Source organism: Phlebotomus papatasi, chromosome 3, assembly GCF_024763615.1.
Source record: "Phlebotomus papatasi isolate M1 chromosome 3, Ppap_2.1, whole genome shotgun sequence".
Taxonomy (NCBI): Eukaryota; Metazoa; Arthropoda; class Insecta; order Diptera; family Psychodidae; genus Phlebotomus; species Phlebotomus papatasi.
In genome coordinates this window covers 59197932-59214422 of record NC_077224.1, presented here as the reverse complement: position 1 = coordinate 59214422, position 16491 = coordinate 59197932, and the positions used below count along the sequence as shown (strand labels likewise).

The 16491-nt window shown below is 30.5% G+C and overlaps 1 protein-coding gene across 2 annotated transcripts in view; it reads right to left on the bottom strand.

Moving 5' to 3' along the window:
* LOC129807045 (single-minded homolog 2) overlaps positions 1 to 15426 on the bottom strand; it is a 46678-nt gene extending 31252 nt beyond the window's left edge. The window contains exon 1 of one of the 2 annotated variants that reach the window (XM_055856025.1): positions 15227 to 15426. Coding sequence is in view for 1 of the 2 variants with exons in the window: in XM_055856024.1 (XP_055711999.1) it covers positions 2751 to 2766 (16 nt within the window). In the remaining variant the exon portion in view is untranslated. Of the gene's footprint in view, positions 1 to 2750; positions 3061 to 15226 lie in introns of those variants that run through there. The other variant, XM_055856024.1, reaches the window with a different exon arrangement.
* Positions 15427 to 16491: the final 1065 nt, after the last annotated feature.

The window sequence follows — 16491 nt, the reverse complement described above, 5'->3', positions numbered from 1 at the left end:
ATAAAATAGAAATTGTTGTTACACCGAATTTATTCTAATTACAACTAACCCTCAATAAGTGTTAGAGTTACACTTATGTGTTAATATTAAACACATTGAGTGTTGATGTGAATACATTATTTTAACCTTCTTATAGTTTTTATTTTCAAAATTTAATACAAACTGTGAAATATTATTTCAAATTATATCGAGAGACAATTTTCAATAGGGGAAGGCTTTCAGGTTTCGCACACACTCTGGCTATGGCTTCGAACACTTCATATTTTCCCATACCTCTATGAATCTGACATTGCATTGCATGGCATTACATTTCAATAGCAAGTATTAAGTCATACATTTCCTGAAAAAAAAAATGTCAAATTTATTTACAAAAAAAAGTGTTTGAAGCCAGATTGTGTGCGAAGCCTGAAAGCCTTCCGCTATATTTTTCTGTTCAATTTCTCTTGAATAAAAATTGTGAACTACTGATTTTTAGGAAAAGTGCTCGAACATACAAAAATGCAATTTTATAAATAAAAAAACAGCGTTATTAACCTCTTTGATAAGTTTTAAAAATTTATTAAACAACTCTTATTTTTCAATAAAAAATAGAAATGTTTTAAAATTATATGAAATTTTACAAAATTTGATTACCTGGTATTTAAATTTTGGTTAGTGAATAAAACAGGAAAATATGTACCTTCATTTCAATTGATTACATAAACAGAAATAAGCATATAGGGGAGACCGGGTTAGAATTAGCCACGAAATTAAATTTTTCATTACGTATAATTTGTACAAAAAATGTTTGTATGAGGCTGATAAATATTTCAATGAATAAGAAAGAAAGTATATACAGTGGAACCTCGATAGAGTCAACTAATAATTTCCAGGTCTGTTGACTCTATGGGATTCGTTGATTCTATTGGAGTCCGAAAAAACTCAATTAAAATGTGAAATTTTGATAGAAAAGGTGTATAATTTTATGTTTGTACTGGATCATTCATAAATTCAAAACGATAGCATTGTCTAAATGGAAATATCGTTTAATGGAAGGGGTAAAAAATGTGCCTGCAGAAAAAGCAATCGCAGCGCCATAAAGGATACAATAAAGAAAACTGAGTCTTTACGGGGCTATTTAGTTCCAAAGACAATGACGATCGTTTAATATTATTGAATTAACCTATAAATTCTACACCCTCTGGCCCAAAAGAGTCGTATTTTTAGGTAAAAGTTGGAGATAAAAAAAGATTGATTTTACGGAATGTTTTTTATTAATATTTTAAGCATAAATTACTTTCCATGCGGTAATATTGAGGTAACTATACCCACGATTTTGATTTTAGATAAGAAAATGGTGTCTTAACATTTGTTTTTTTTTACTTTTTTTAATAAAGATTTCTTCACTATGTTATACCCAAAAAATCTAGCATCCCGTAAGTTTTCTTTTTGTAATTCGAGTTCTTAATGATGGCCCAAAATTCCTTACATTGCGATCAAAAAATCTAAAAAAGCTATGTACAAAATTTGTCCAGGTACGTACGTACACCTAATTTTCACCACACTGAGAGAAATCCGAAAAAGTTTAAATAACATTCCGGAAATGTTAATTTTACCCAGCAGTATTCATCCGAAATCGGTGTAATTATCATGCTTTTTAGATGTATTAGGGGTTAAAGTTACTCTTTTTCATGTCATTTTTACCCTTAAAAAGGTGTAAAATTAACATTAAAAAATGTTGATATATTTTTATACCTAAAAAGTGTTAAAGTTATGAGGAAAAAAAGTTAATCGCACCCCCGTTTTTTCTCAGTGCATAAATACTACACTTGGATACGAAAACTTTCACATCAGAATCTACATGAAGCATAATCTACTCGTTTTAATTGTTTTTAATCACTTTTATGCAATTTTTCTAAGAGATGTTTTTGTGACACTTGGAAAAGCATTTTTTACTGACAATGCAAACCGTCAATTAGGTGTGATTATAAAAGAATCACATCTATTGTATCTATCATATTTTCTTGACCATCTCCAATTGGTCTTCCAGAATATTTTTATAACAACATAACTAATTCCAGAAATCACCAGTCACAAATGTAAAAAAAAATCTGAAGAAGCCTTATTTTGGTTTGGAATATTAAATATTTTTTCACTGTCTTTCAAATATTTAGGGGTTGATTCTATCGGGGTCGTACTGAATTTTAAAACAACTATTGCAGCAATACACGGAATAAAAAATTTAAGACATTTATCAAGCACAATTTAAGTGTTACATTTTACACTTTACATGTGCCGAGGCGGTCTCAAAAACAGGTTCGGGCACCGCGACTGTTCAGTCTATTGTACCGATTGTACCCATCCTTATTATTTGTTAGATCTCTATTTTGGCGTCCTTAATGAAGGACAAAAAATCTCCAGGTTGGGAATATATCCCGGAATTAAAAAATTAAGCGTATTATCAAGCACAATGTAAGTGTTGAAACAACACTTGTTTAAAAACACGCGTGTTTAAGGTTGTTTCTAATACTGCTATCAATCCACATGATAAATCCCACGACAATTAAAAGTCTTTGGCGAATCTCAACTCAACACGCGCCTTTGAAATAGGAGCTAAAAGCTAGAAGTGCCCTAAATCTCCTCCTCAAGCAGAATAAGCCCATTTGTAATTAAATCTCACTTTTTATTGGACCGTTGAGGATTTAGTAGCTGGGATTGTCTAAGACACGTATAAAAATAAATAAACAGCAAATAAAACTGAGAACTCTTACTTCTAGCATCATCCATCTTGTGGTATTTTCTCAGAGGATTTATTCCTATATCCCTCTCACAGCAACATCCACCAAAAAAAAAAGCAAAACAATCCTGCGCCCACAATTTTCCAAACCACTACAGCACCACAGAAAAAGACAAACCGGAGTTTAACAAATAAATAGCTGTGAAGAGGAAAAGTGGTAATCACTTGAGGGAGTAAAATCTCTTTTGGCAATAAATCTCAGAGATTTTTCTTCAACCCGCGCGAGCACTTTTTCCATACGACTGTCTCCAATCAACTAAAGAGTTATGGGCATGAAAATGAGAGAAAATGGGCAAGAGGGAAAAAAGGCTGGCAATTAATCCGAAAAGACTCTGACATTGTCGCGAGACACTAAAAACAATCATGTACACGTTCTAAGACACAAACTAAAGCATGATTTTATTTTTTTGTACTACCAACAGTCGCGAAAATTTTCTATGCAAAATAAACCGTGACTTTGTGCCAACAATGCATCTATGTTAATTGTTTACTCTTCATTTCTCTCTCTTTTTTTTCAATAACTTCAAAATGGAAATAGTAAAGAATACTTTCTAGGTCAACTGCCTATTGACTTCGCTGTTCACTTGACTGTTTTTGGATTATGGCAAATAACAAAAAATAGTCAATGTAATTGAAGTCACTTTTATAACTAGATATTAATTTATTATGAAATTATTAAGAATAAGTGAAACTTGAGAGAGCTATGAATTAATTCAAATGAAATTTTTAAACATTGTTTTACAATTTTGCAAGAAGCTTTGCTTTTTTATTTAAATTGGAAAACAAAAATTGAAGCTCACTATTTTATTTTAGGGGCCCTAATATGAATATGAACCATCAAAAGCTATCCTTTAAAATTGTCTTAAATATTTTAGAAATGGTAATTCCGACACTGAGGACCAAAGGACCAAAACTATAAAGCACTGCCGATCTGCCTGAGTTATTGACCGATACCGGGTAAAACTATCAGTAAGACATTGTTGCTCGTTACAATAAATCAATTTTACCCATAAACACAATACATTAACATGGATAGCTGAGTATCATACCTTCGATACCTTTTAAATTTTTTTAATAATTCACCAATAAAGTTTATTTAACCACTTTCTATGGTGTCCGTTTTAACATAAAACCTACCGGCCGTTTCTGGAATCCCTGATCGTTTTCTCCCCGCGCGCGGTCAAATGACAGATCACGGCAGGTGGGATACTTAAAATTTTTTTCTTCGAAAAGAGGAGAAAAATAAAATTTAAAAATTTAAAAACTGAAAAATTTATTACTTGTATATTTTAAGAAATTCATAAAGTTTAATAGTGACGTTGTACCGCTATAATATTTGGTAATTTTAAAAGTTTTTAAGCCGGTCAATTTGACCAGTCTTGGTAGGTTTAGTGTTAAAAGAAATAATTTTCCTTCTACATTAATCTAAAAACCTTCAATTTTTGTCAAAAAAAATATATACATACACTCATGTTGAAAACTTAAAATTCGTTATTAATGTTTGTGTCTTGCGGCTTACCATGACACAAGCTGCATAGTTTTCAATCTTTCTGTTAATTGAGCTTTTAGGCTTTTTGGCTGAATTTTTATCTGTTTTAGTAAAACGATATTTTAAATATTTGTTTTTCTTGTTAAGTTGCTAAATAAAAGAAATTTAATGCGCAATAATTACTTTTTTTCAATTTCTTAGCGAGTTTGTGTCTCAGCTAAATTTTGACGTATAATCTAACCCGGTCTTAAATTTATAAAGGTTTAAACTAGCGAAATCTAAAATCGAATACATTAAAAAAAATTAGTTCAATAAGTCTATCTCTCAGACTATATAAAAATCTTAACAACAGTTTATTTAAACATTTTAGACATCATTTTGAGGAAATTCTACTTCAGTAGGGAGATTAGCGTAGATTAGCTACCAAATGACATTTTTCATTGCGTATAATTTGTACAAAAAAAGTTTGTATGAGGCTGATAAATATTTCAATGAATAGGAATGGAAGTATATATTTAGAAAAAGAGTGGTTTCCTCAAAATTCCTTTGCAGGCAAAGTATAAGATACCACTATCTAATACTATATGTGACTATTTCTACCCCGGTCTCCCGGTCTCCCGTTCTCCCGTTCTCCCGTATTGACTTTGAAGTGAATCTTATAAAAATCAAGGATCAAATATCGCTACAAATTTTCTTTATTGTTAATAATTTAAGATTATTAAAATACAGATAGATTAATTATTTATTCATTTGAAGAAAAAGAATTTATAATACCGTATATGTGGTTTATTTTGGCCTCCAGGAATTGTTCCTGGTATTTATAAGCTTTTCTTTCATTTCAGCACTTAAGGTTGGTTTTTACCTATCCAATCTACTATATCCGATCGATGAAGACTACCCTTACATGCTAGATTTAAGGAAAAGTTAACGAACAACAGGAGGCAAAAGTCACGATCTACGATAAATTCAATGCCAAGATAAAATAAACTCAAGCGAGGTTTCGCACATAGGGGAGACCCGGGAAAAATTAGCCTGAGGAAGAATTAGCCTGAGGAAGAATTAGCCAGTTGATTTTTCTCATTTAAAATTTCGGCTGGAGAACTGCTTGCAATTAGTACACTGAGAAAAAGAAAGAGGCTACGATTAACTTTTTCTCGTCATAACTTTAACACTTTTCGGGTGTAAAAATATATCAATATTTTTTAATGTCAATTTTACACATTTCGAGGGTAAAATAAACATGAAAAAGGTAACTTTAACCCATAATACACCTAAAATGCATAATATTTACACCGATTTCAGATCAATACTCCAGGGTAAAATTAACATTTCCGGAATGTTATTTTGACTTTTTCGAATTTCACTCTCTCTCAGTGTACCCTGAAAATGGCTATATCTACCCAGGCCGGGGCACGTGTAGGCAATGTGTCATACTTTTTTTCATTATTCTCTCTAGAAAAGTCAAGGATTTTAGAACTTTGAACTACACGGTTTTATACAGCCAAAATCCTAATGCTTACTTATGAAACATAAAAACATTAGAGAAACCTTATGATTTTTTTACAAATCATACGCGAAGAAACAGCTTTATTTATTGTCTAAAAGTACCCCGGTCTCCCCTACTCTGATTTGGAACATTTCATATTTTCCCATGTTAATTCATCCATAATCTGCGTATTTCTTCATTATTGTTCTACGAGACTTATGCCCTAGACACACTTACGACTTAAGCCGAGAGACGACTTAGTGGAAAATTATGGAAATGTAGTTTAATCATTATTTCGAATAGAATTACGCTAAGCCGTCTCTCGACTAATTCTCAGGTCTGTCGAGGCCCTTATTGATGAAAACGGCGTGAGGAATGTTATATGGAATACCGACTTATGGATATTAGTCAATTGCAATATTCCGATTTCTGAAAGCCAACCCAACGAGTTCAGTAATGAAAATACTCAGAGCCATTCTCCTTCTAGCCTTTACAATGAACTTGTGCCACAAACTATCAATTCCGAGTCATAATTGTTTAAAAAAAAAGAAACAAAATAATTAAATAAGTCCAATGGACACAAAGTACTTAGGTCAGCACTTTTCCAGCGACATGGGTCGCTTTCATGGAAAATGTCGGGACCACCTTCAGTTGGGACACGAAATTTGAGGTGGATTTTTGTGGGAATTAGCAAGAGCGTGTTAATTGAAATTGATTTGTGATCCATTTTATCTTTCACCGCGATAATTGGAACCACCCATGAGACGAAAATTGAGCATCTCTGTGAGAGCGCATCACTGGGACGGACGCGGACATCGTTAAATTGGCATTCTTCTCGGTGTATTTGCAGGCGTTTTGTTTGGCAAAAATATTAAAAAAAATTTGCAACAAATGAGAAGAAGTGCAAAAAAAAGATCGTCACCATCATCCACTAAACACTCAATTCGTCATGGTGTTTTATTGTGCAAAATAACTCTCGTGTCGTTTTTTCTCGCAGCACAAAGGAACAACATCGAGTATTTTGACAAATATTATGAGTCGCACATGGATATGCGATAAAATTATTTTTGCTGAGGACTTTCAATTGTCCAACTCCAAAGAAATCCTCCCCAGCTGAAGAGAAAGACATCAACTCCAGCTTGCATTTAATTTTGCAGACTTTTCTTTACGCGCCATGCAAATTTTATATTCTTCACCTCAATCGCCCTTTGTGCAGTGTTTCTCTTTGCCTTTTGAGATGATTTTGAGTTGCAAAAAAAAATGAAAGAATTGGTTTTGACGAATATAACTCAATTATTAATAGTGATTTAGCGAAGAACATAAAATAATCAGCAGAAATTATTAGGAAAACCAGTGAAGGTGATTTTGAGATCACGTACTGTTAATTTGACTCATAATACAAATTATCATGTGTAAACGTCAATAATGGTTGCAAATTAAACGTAGAAGAAGTCAACAGTAAAAAGAAATGATTAAATTAAGATAAATCAATTTGCAGGCTATTAACCTGTGCATAACATTTTCTTTGAACTTTATCTTACAGTTATGGAATAGAACTATAGGAACCTAAAATATAGCGCTAATTAAACTAAACATTTCGTTTTCAGAATGGCTACAGCTTTTAACGCTCTCATTATTTTAACCAATCAAAGAACATTATGTAACTAAAATATTTTAATTAAAGGATGGATAAGCCACGAAACATTGTCCTAACGTAATTAAACACTTGATCTTTTGCAAAGGATAGATCAAATTTCAAACGTTGAATGCACATTTATCATAATAGAACACGTTAATTTGATTCATCCTTTGCAAGAGGATCAAATTTGGATCAATTTGATCTTTTTATTTTTACCAGTGAGTAAGTTCCTTAAAACAAATATTTTAGTTCCATTGCGTACTCTGACTAGCTAGAACCCGAAATAATTCAAAGCGATCCATTATATACTATAATTTTTTTTCTAATTTTTACTCGAAAAATATCACATAATAACGCTATAATTTACTGAAATTTTCATTTGAAAATTTGAAAAATTCAGTAAGTCAGTTGAAAATTTAAAATTACCAGAAAAATATCGGTTTGCGAATACGTCAAAGCATGAAAATAATATAATCTACTTAAAAAAGTAAAAGAAATAAGTAATTTATTTCGTTAAACTATTTTTTTATATTTCTTTTATTTATTTTATGCTCCAAATATTTTCAAATAGCATCTAAAAACTCCGAAATTGTCTAAGGATATTAAATTTAAATTAATTAAATTTAAAATAATTTATATTTTAAACATTATATTTGGAAAATTTTAATTTCAACTATATTTTCTAAAATTTTCATTTCAAAATTATAAAAATTCAGCCTTAGAAACCTGATTTTTGGAGACGGTTCTTGAAAAAAATACACTTTTTGGTAAGATTTCTCAGGGTATATTCATCTGACGTCAAAAAACTAAACATTTCTTGTGAAGAGTTAGACTTGTAACTTAAGACTAAACCTACCGACCGTTTTTGGTCTTTTTTCATAGCCCGCTCGGTTACATAACAGACTGCGGTAGGGTAGGATACTCAACAAATTTTTCTTGAAAAAGAGGAAAAAATTAAAATTTAAACATTGAAAAATATATTACATGCATATTTTAAGACATTCATAAAGTTTGATAGTAACATTGTACCGTTTAAATATGTGTTAATTTTAAAAAGTTTTAAACCGGTCAATTTGACCGGGTCCTTGTAGGATTAGTATTAATGGTAGATTTTTTTTTACCTTAATCACAACTTATTTTACAAGACAAAACGTGCTGCGATGATAAATACGTCGAAAGTTGTATTTTTTTTTCTTTTTTGTATAAAATTCTGCCAGAAATCCAAATTTATTTTTTTTAATATATCGTTCAAGTATGAGTTTAACTCATCAGCTAATAGAAAATATTGAGTTTTTTGACGTCATATTAATATACCCACACTAATCTTGTGCACTGCAAAGTAAGTTTTTTCAAAAATAGTCGCCGAAAATCAGGTCTTAGCGGCTAGTATTTAAGATTTTTAAATGAAAATTTCAGAAAATATAGTTGAAATATTGTACTTTTAAAATTTATACTAAAAATTTAATATGTTGAAAAAAATAGAAAAATTATGGTGTTTTCCAGTCTTTTGAGACCACACTTAAAAATTTGAATGCTTTCAATCTAACTGATCAGTAATTGTCATGCGACTAAAATATTGCCGAGATAGCGGTGACCTGGGTAGATTAGCCACCAAATGAAATTTTTCATTGCTTATAGCTTGCACAAAAAATGTTTGTATGAGGCTGATAAATATCTCAATGAATAGGAAGGAAAGTATATATTTAGAATAAAGAGTGATTTCCTCAATATTCTTTCGCAGACAAACTATACGATACCGCTACCTAATACTATACGTGGCTAAATCCGCCCCGGTCCCCCATAAAATATAAAATTCTTCTCTAAAATTAATTTATGAAAAGGGAATTAAAAAGTAAACAAAACATTTTTGAAAAGTAAATTATTCTATTACGGTAATAATTTAAAATTATCTGATATCTCTTTGAACTACTCTAGTAATATTTATTCTTTATTCAAAATTTAAAATTTGGTTTTTAATAATCATTTTTTACTAAAGTGCTGAATGCTGATTAATCTTCAACAAGTTTTCAAAAAAGCTTCTTAGAGTTTACCATAATATTTAAGAAATTATCTAGTAAATGTTGTAAAAATATGTATACTTGAAAATTTTTTTAGGGTTTTACGTTTTAAATTACATTCGTTTCTAAAAGTTAAAGCATATTTTTATTTAGTCAAGGTTATATTAAATTAAGTGAGTTTTCAGTTCTATAATTTAGGAGTATTTAGTAAATCATTAAACCATTTATTTAATTCATAATTTAAAGGTATCTACAAATTTAGAAGAATATACGTCAAAATTTAGATTTTTTAAGTAAATTTCCACCAAATCACTAATAAACGAAGACGATTTGATTCAAAATGTTAAATCTTGACATAAATTTCTTACAACGTGAACAGGACTTTAAGAATTACCTATCTAAGGGCCTTTACACATTGGGAGCAATTTTCCTCAAAAAACGTCCTTTTAAAAGAACTTTTAAGATTTCTTTCTAAAGTAGTACAATCGATTGCCTTACAAATGTTTGACGGAAATTACTCCTAAGCTTTGCGGACCACTCGAAAATAAATAAAAGAAATCTATTGTAATATTTTCGAAACATAGTTTTGGAAGTGATAGAGGGGGTGAATTGAAAAATGAAAAGAAAAACGTCTAGAGATATTTTTTTTCGGGTCACCGATGATCGGAAGTTGATTGGCAAGTTGGAAAAAAAGCAGATTAGAAATATTGATGCTCACTCTTTGAGTTCGAGCAGTAAAGTAATATTTTAAAAAATATATATATTTTTAATATATTTTCAAAATTGCATAAGATACAGCAAGAACTTTCATGTTTAGTGCACTGCTCGACAACATTTATATTTGAAGCAACTTTATTTAAATATGTTGGAACAACAAAAAATATTGAACAATTCCAACGTCGTGCAATAATTAATTTCTTTAACACACTATATGTTTATACTAAATATTTTATGGTTTTGAAAGTCAATGTGTTTTAGCCCTCAATGACATTTTTTTCTGATTTGAAAAATATAAATCCCAATAAATTGTAAAATATCCATAAAAGGGTTGTTTGTTCTTTGAAATTGGAGTGTTACCAAAATATTTGTGCCAGATGGACGTATAAAATAAAAATGTAGAGTCGTAAAAATATTTCAAAAATCCTTGTGATCGGAAATTGGAGGGACTATTAAAAATAACACGCTTGAATTGGTTGCATCTTCCTGTGGAAAGGCGAGAGAAGCGGGAGAAAATCTTCAGTCCGTGAAGGAAAATTAACGAGGCATAAAAATGCTGACACTGGGATTTCCTTACCGAGCACGAGAGACAAGGATTTAAGGAGCATCTTCAGCATCCTCCCTTTGATTGTTAATTAAGAGGAAGTTGATGTTTCGCTTGTTGATGCGACTAGAAATACATAGTTGCTGTTGGAATCACATGAAAATCCAATAGGAGAATTTTCTCCTCAATGCCTTTGTCTTGGCTGAAATCTTGAGGGATTGAAGAGAGGTACTCTCCTATAGTCTTTTATTTCAATTTTTATATATGAACCTCGTCATTGAAACCCACACCAGACGGATGAAGAAAGACCTCTCGCTCTTTCCTTGGGTTAGTTCAAGAACTCTGTACACTTGGGAACAATTTGTGCTATCGTCAGCTAAAATGATTTTATGTTGTTATTTTTTTTTGTCCATCTCTTATTTCTTGTTACATGAGTAGCACAACCTAAACAAAAATTACGAACTTGAGCCACTACATTTGATCTTTGGATGCTGCACAGCTCCCGAGAATTTTGACCAGGAATTGAACTCAAACTTGACCATTTGTTTTTGTTTAGTTTGTTTGAAATAAAACGAAATTCATATGAAGAATCTGAGAATCAAAAGCAGAATATGAGAACTCTTTTTATTCTATTTGGTATAACAAATTAACTTAATCAATATCTTCAGAAATAATACTTTTAAAGAATTAATCAAATAATTGAACAACTTTTAGCGATTGATTTAAACTCGTCTCTAAATATTTAACTTTTAATTATTTTTATATGTGCGTTAGGTAAAATAAGTGATTTAACCTTCAATTCTTACTGGTTTAATGTTTTTGTTTTGTTCACTTCGGGTAACTATTTTTATCTAATTAGTTATAATTCTAAATTTATATCTTTATGCGCAAAAAAAAACATTGTACATTATTCCATTACCCTGGGTATCATACTTGATAATTGAAATTTGAATACCCTTCTCATTAATTGTCGCTAATGAGTACTCAAATGTGTGATAGAATCACTTAATATTACGAATTTTAAGATATATAGATTAAATCCATATTCAGAGATCTAAGACCTATTGAATATTAATTTAACTAAATTGGTACAGCATAAAAAAAAACAATTTTATTAGTTAAATGATAAATTTATATTCAATTTTAAATTAATGAATGCTCTAGAAAATGCAAATAACGTGTAAACAAGAGAAAAATGTATAAGAAAAAACTCGTAGGGTGGTGGCATTACTTATGGCCAGTCTATACTTGTGGCCTCTTCCCAGAAATCTTCAATTTTTTCTCACAAAATGATTTCAAAGAACCACAAAATTACCAATATTTGGTGTGCTAGGTGTGCTATCAATAAATGAAAATTTAAAATTGATTTACTTTAATATTTCGGTACAATAATAAACAATTTAAGGAAAATATTTTACTGATGTGGATGACGATTAAAAATACGACGAATCGTTAAGAAATTTACTAACGATCTCAAAAATTTTAACAACTAAATATTGTATCTTCAATCGGAAATATTTAGTACTAATTTTCAAAACTTTTTTCCTTAATAACTATATGTTCTTTTACTATTAAATTTTGATATATTTTTTAACAACAATTCTAAAATTAAGATGGGGCCATAAGTTATGATCAAATTGATAGGATTAAGGACTTGAAACGCTCATAATTCGTATAACGAACAGAAAAGTTCGTTAAAGTTTGTGATTTTCACAAAAATTTTGTTCGTACATTTTCGCAAACACACTAAAACATGATCGTAAAATTTTGTTATTTGTTCGTAAAGTTCTGCCAGATGAACAAAATTGTAGGAACGTATGTTTGTAAAAGAACAAAAAAGGCTCGTCAAGTGCTCAAGTTACGAACAATGTTTGTGAAAAAAGTTTGAATTTTCACGAACTTTTTTGTGGGTTACACGATTTACGAGCATTTAGTAAATATCCAATAGAAATTCACAAATATTTATGAACAATTTTATGAAACAATTTTATTTATTGTGTCGAGGAAACAGCAGCACCATTGCACACTTTTTAAAGATGCGAATTTTACTTAATTTTTTCGTGGAACATAGTTAATTTTTAGAAAATTTTGCATAGTTCATGTTATAGCCTTGGGTAGCCTATACATCAGTACAAATAAGGATTCAGTAAAACAATTCAGTTTTCCAGGAATATTGAAATAATGTTACTGTACACTTTTCACTTATCACAAAATCCCTGGGGCAGATCTAAACACGACCCTTTAAGAACAACATTTCCTTAAACTGTAACTAACTGTTTTGTTTTAACATTATTGTTAAAAATCTTTAAGAAGATGTAGTGACATTTTATTTACTTTATTTAATTATTTCTTTTAGATAAAAATCTGAATGACAACATATGCAGAATCTTCTAATTTTAGAAAAAAAACATCGGAGCTATCCTGCCCTATTATTTGTGCCACGGTATCTCCTTTATAATGTTTTATTAAGGCCCTAAGGGCCTAAATAGAATCAGGCTGATCCTCGAGAATATTTAGCCTGTAAAATTTGGCGGTAAAGGAAAAGATTAGATAAAGAAAATTTATGCAAAGGACTTCTAATCAATGATCCTAAGCCCTCAGTGTATAACAGTTTGGGATAAATCTTTACTGTCAAATTTTACAAGCTAAATATTTTCGCGGATCAGCCTGAGTTTATTTCGGCACTTCCGTTATAAAGGATATTAAGTACGTTAAATTACTATTTATTCTGAGTCTCGAAAATGTGAGTTTTATGCGCACTTAAGAAAGACCTTATAAACAATAGCAAATTAAATTTTAAACATTTTCACTAAACTGAATTTAAGGATCAATGCTTTTTGTTTTTAAAATATTTCTAATAAATAATATTGTGCAAAAAACCAAATTTATTCACTAATCTTTCATTTTTCTGTTTGAAGTTCGAACCTAATTAAAAAAAAAATATATATATATACAGTAGGACCTCGATAGAGTCAACTAATTATTTACAGGTCTGTTGACTCCATTGGTTTCTGTGACTCTATCGAACTCAGAAAAAAATCAATTAAAATGAAAAAAAATTATGTAAAGGGGTATTATTTTATGTTTGTACTAAATAATTGATAAATTTAACACGATAGAATATTTTATTTAATTAACCCTTAAATTCTACACCCTCTGGTCCAAAAGAGTCGTATGTTTGGGCAAAAGTTAGAGATTAAGGAATCATTTTACAGAATGTTTTTATTATTAGTAAGTATCTTAATTTCAAATTACTATCCATGTGATAATATTGAGGTCCATTCACGATGTTAAGATAAGGAAATGGTGTCTTAAAGATTTCTTTTTTCACTTTTTTTTAGAAGAACTCCGGTAGATATTTAATTGTTGAAAATTCTGATGCAATTAACGTTATTAATTAGAATTTATTTTAAACTTTTATTGTATGAAAAAAGAGATTGATAGTTGTTCTTTTCGTTATGACACAACTATGGCTCTAAACTTCACAAAAAGAGCCATAAAACAAATTTTTCTCATTTTCCTCTTGTTTTGAAAAATGGGCGCTAAATGGTTAGAGACATCTACTTGGAGCCTTCAGATGACCCTCTAATAAGTCAACATAGGGATTATGTCATTTCATTGTGTCATTTCCTTCCTACCCCACCAATCGTTTTTTTTTTGTGATTTCAGGAAAACATGTCATTCGCGATCATAGGGCTTAATCAAAAAATCTTAAGACAAGAGAGAAAAGACAATCGGTCAATACGCTTAAAATAAAGAAAAGAAAATTATTTTATCGAAAATTGATTACACTGTTAATATACGAATTTTATCATAGTTTTCTTGTGTTAAAAAATTTACATTGATACACCAAAACACTGATTTTAATTTCGAAAAAGTCATACAATATTATTAGTTCAATAATAATGGAAAAGTTGACTCTATCGAGGTCCCACTGTATTATTTATTTTCTTGAGAAAATCGTTAAAAAATTAAAAGTAATTAAGATTAGAATGTATTTCAGATAAGATCATTAGGAAACAAGTTAATCCACTTAATTAAGAATTATTCAAACCTCTCCTTAAAGAAGTTTAAATTAAATAAGTAATATCATCTTCTTTAAATATTTGTCTATTTTTAAATATATATTTTATTCCGTAAAATATATTTTAGTCCCATTGCATTCTTTACCTAAAACATTTAATGCTTACAGGGCAAATTAGAGTCAATCTAAAGAACAGGATAAGATATAAATATTTAATAAAATTAAGTATTCAATCATGGAGTAAGAAAATTCTAGAAATTTTCTAACGTTCAAAAATAATATACAATGTGATGCGGGCTCATTGTGGCTTCTTCCTGTCCTTCCTGGTTGCAGGATTAACAATAAAGTATAGAAAATTCCTCTCTATTCTATCCTTAGGAAGTGCAAAACGTGATCAGAACAATCATTTCCTCAACATTGAACAACTTGAAACGTGATTTCCCACCCAAGAACACATTAGAAAAATTTCGACGGCAGAGGTGCAATAAAGATCAACAATTGAAGGATCTTCTGGATGAAGCAAAAAAACTCACCAATTCACGAAAAAAAGAAGGTAAAAACCAAAATTATCCAAAGTTTTTTTTCAGGAAGTCCTGCTAATCCAACATTTATTCCGGTTTTTTCGGAATAAAGCAACACTAGCACTATGAAGATTTACTTCCGACGGCAAAGCATTTTTTAGCACTTTTGCAATGAATAAATTACTAAAACTGAGTTTGTTTTTCAATGAAGATTTAATTATTGTAATTATTGGTCCATTGGGGACTTTTTTTTTAATAAAAAAAAAGAAATTCACAGCAGATTTTCGGAAAATTTTTCCGAATCACTTAAATTCACTTTTCTGTTTAGTCAAAAGTCTAAGAAAAGCTCTACTTTGGTCCTGAAATACGGGTTCTCACGTCCAGAAAAGTTCACAGTGAAAAAGTCCAGGTGAGAAAGGAGGTTCCCAAGTGCAACCAGCGGGATGCCTAATCAATTAGCCAAGGATGTCCACTGAGTACATTGTGAAGTGACAAATGTGTAATAGATGAGGTGCCTTTTTTCACAGAAGTGAGCGCATGTTTTTCCCACCACGCACAAATGTAACTGAGAACACGAGATTTGAGCCCAGCGATTCCTCCTCTTGCTTCGGGATTGTTGTTCAATTTTTCCTATAAAGTGTTGGCTAAACAAAGCCACTCTCTCGCTCGCACGTTGATGCCTTCTGGGCCGTGTGTCAGAGGGGAACTGGCGACATGACCCATGATGTTGTTCCTCGATGGCGCAGCCGGGGATTCGAAATGATGCGACTCTCAGTTACTGAATGAGGCGCGAAAGAGATGACGGAAAATTTGATTCCTCTCGAGGTTCTTTAGCATAGCATTCTCTGGACAGAGACCGCCACAGCTGCCATCAATGATGAGAAGAGTTGGAAAATTTCAACTAGGAAGATCATGTTTAACAGGAAGTGAACTAGAAAGATCTCTATTAGGTTAGATTTATATTAGGTAGTAATCTGACCTATTCTAATTTTATATCAAAATTGTTGTAAGAAGATTCGTATTTTTTAGGAAATAAAAATTTTTCTTTCATTTTTAGAAAATTGATCAGTAAAAAGCGTTTTAATTACGAAAAAAATAGAATTAATCAATACATTCAATTGGTCAGAAAATTTACTTGAAATCGATCAAGAATCCCTTTAATCGTATCTAAATTATCCAAGACAATTTAAAACTTCTGTTTTTTTTTCTTTTTCCGGTAATATTTCACTGATTAGATTTTTTTATTATTAATTCAGAAAAGACTTTCTATTCTGCTG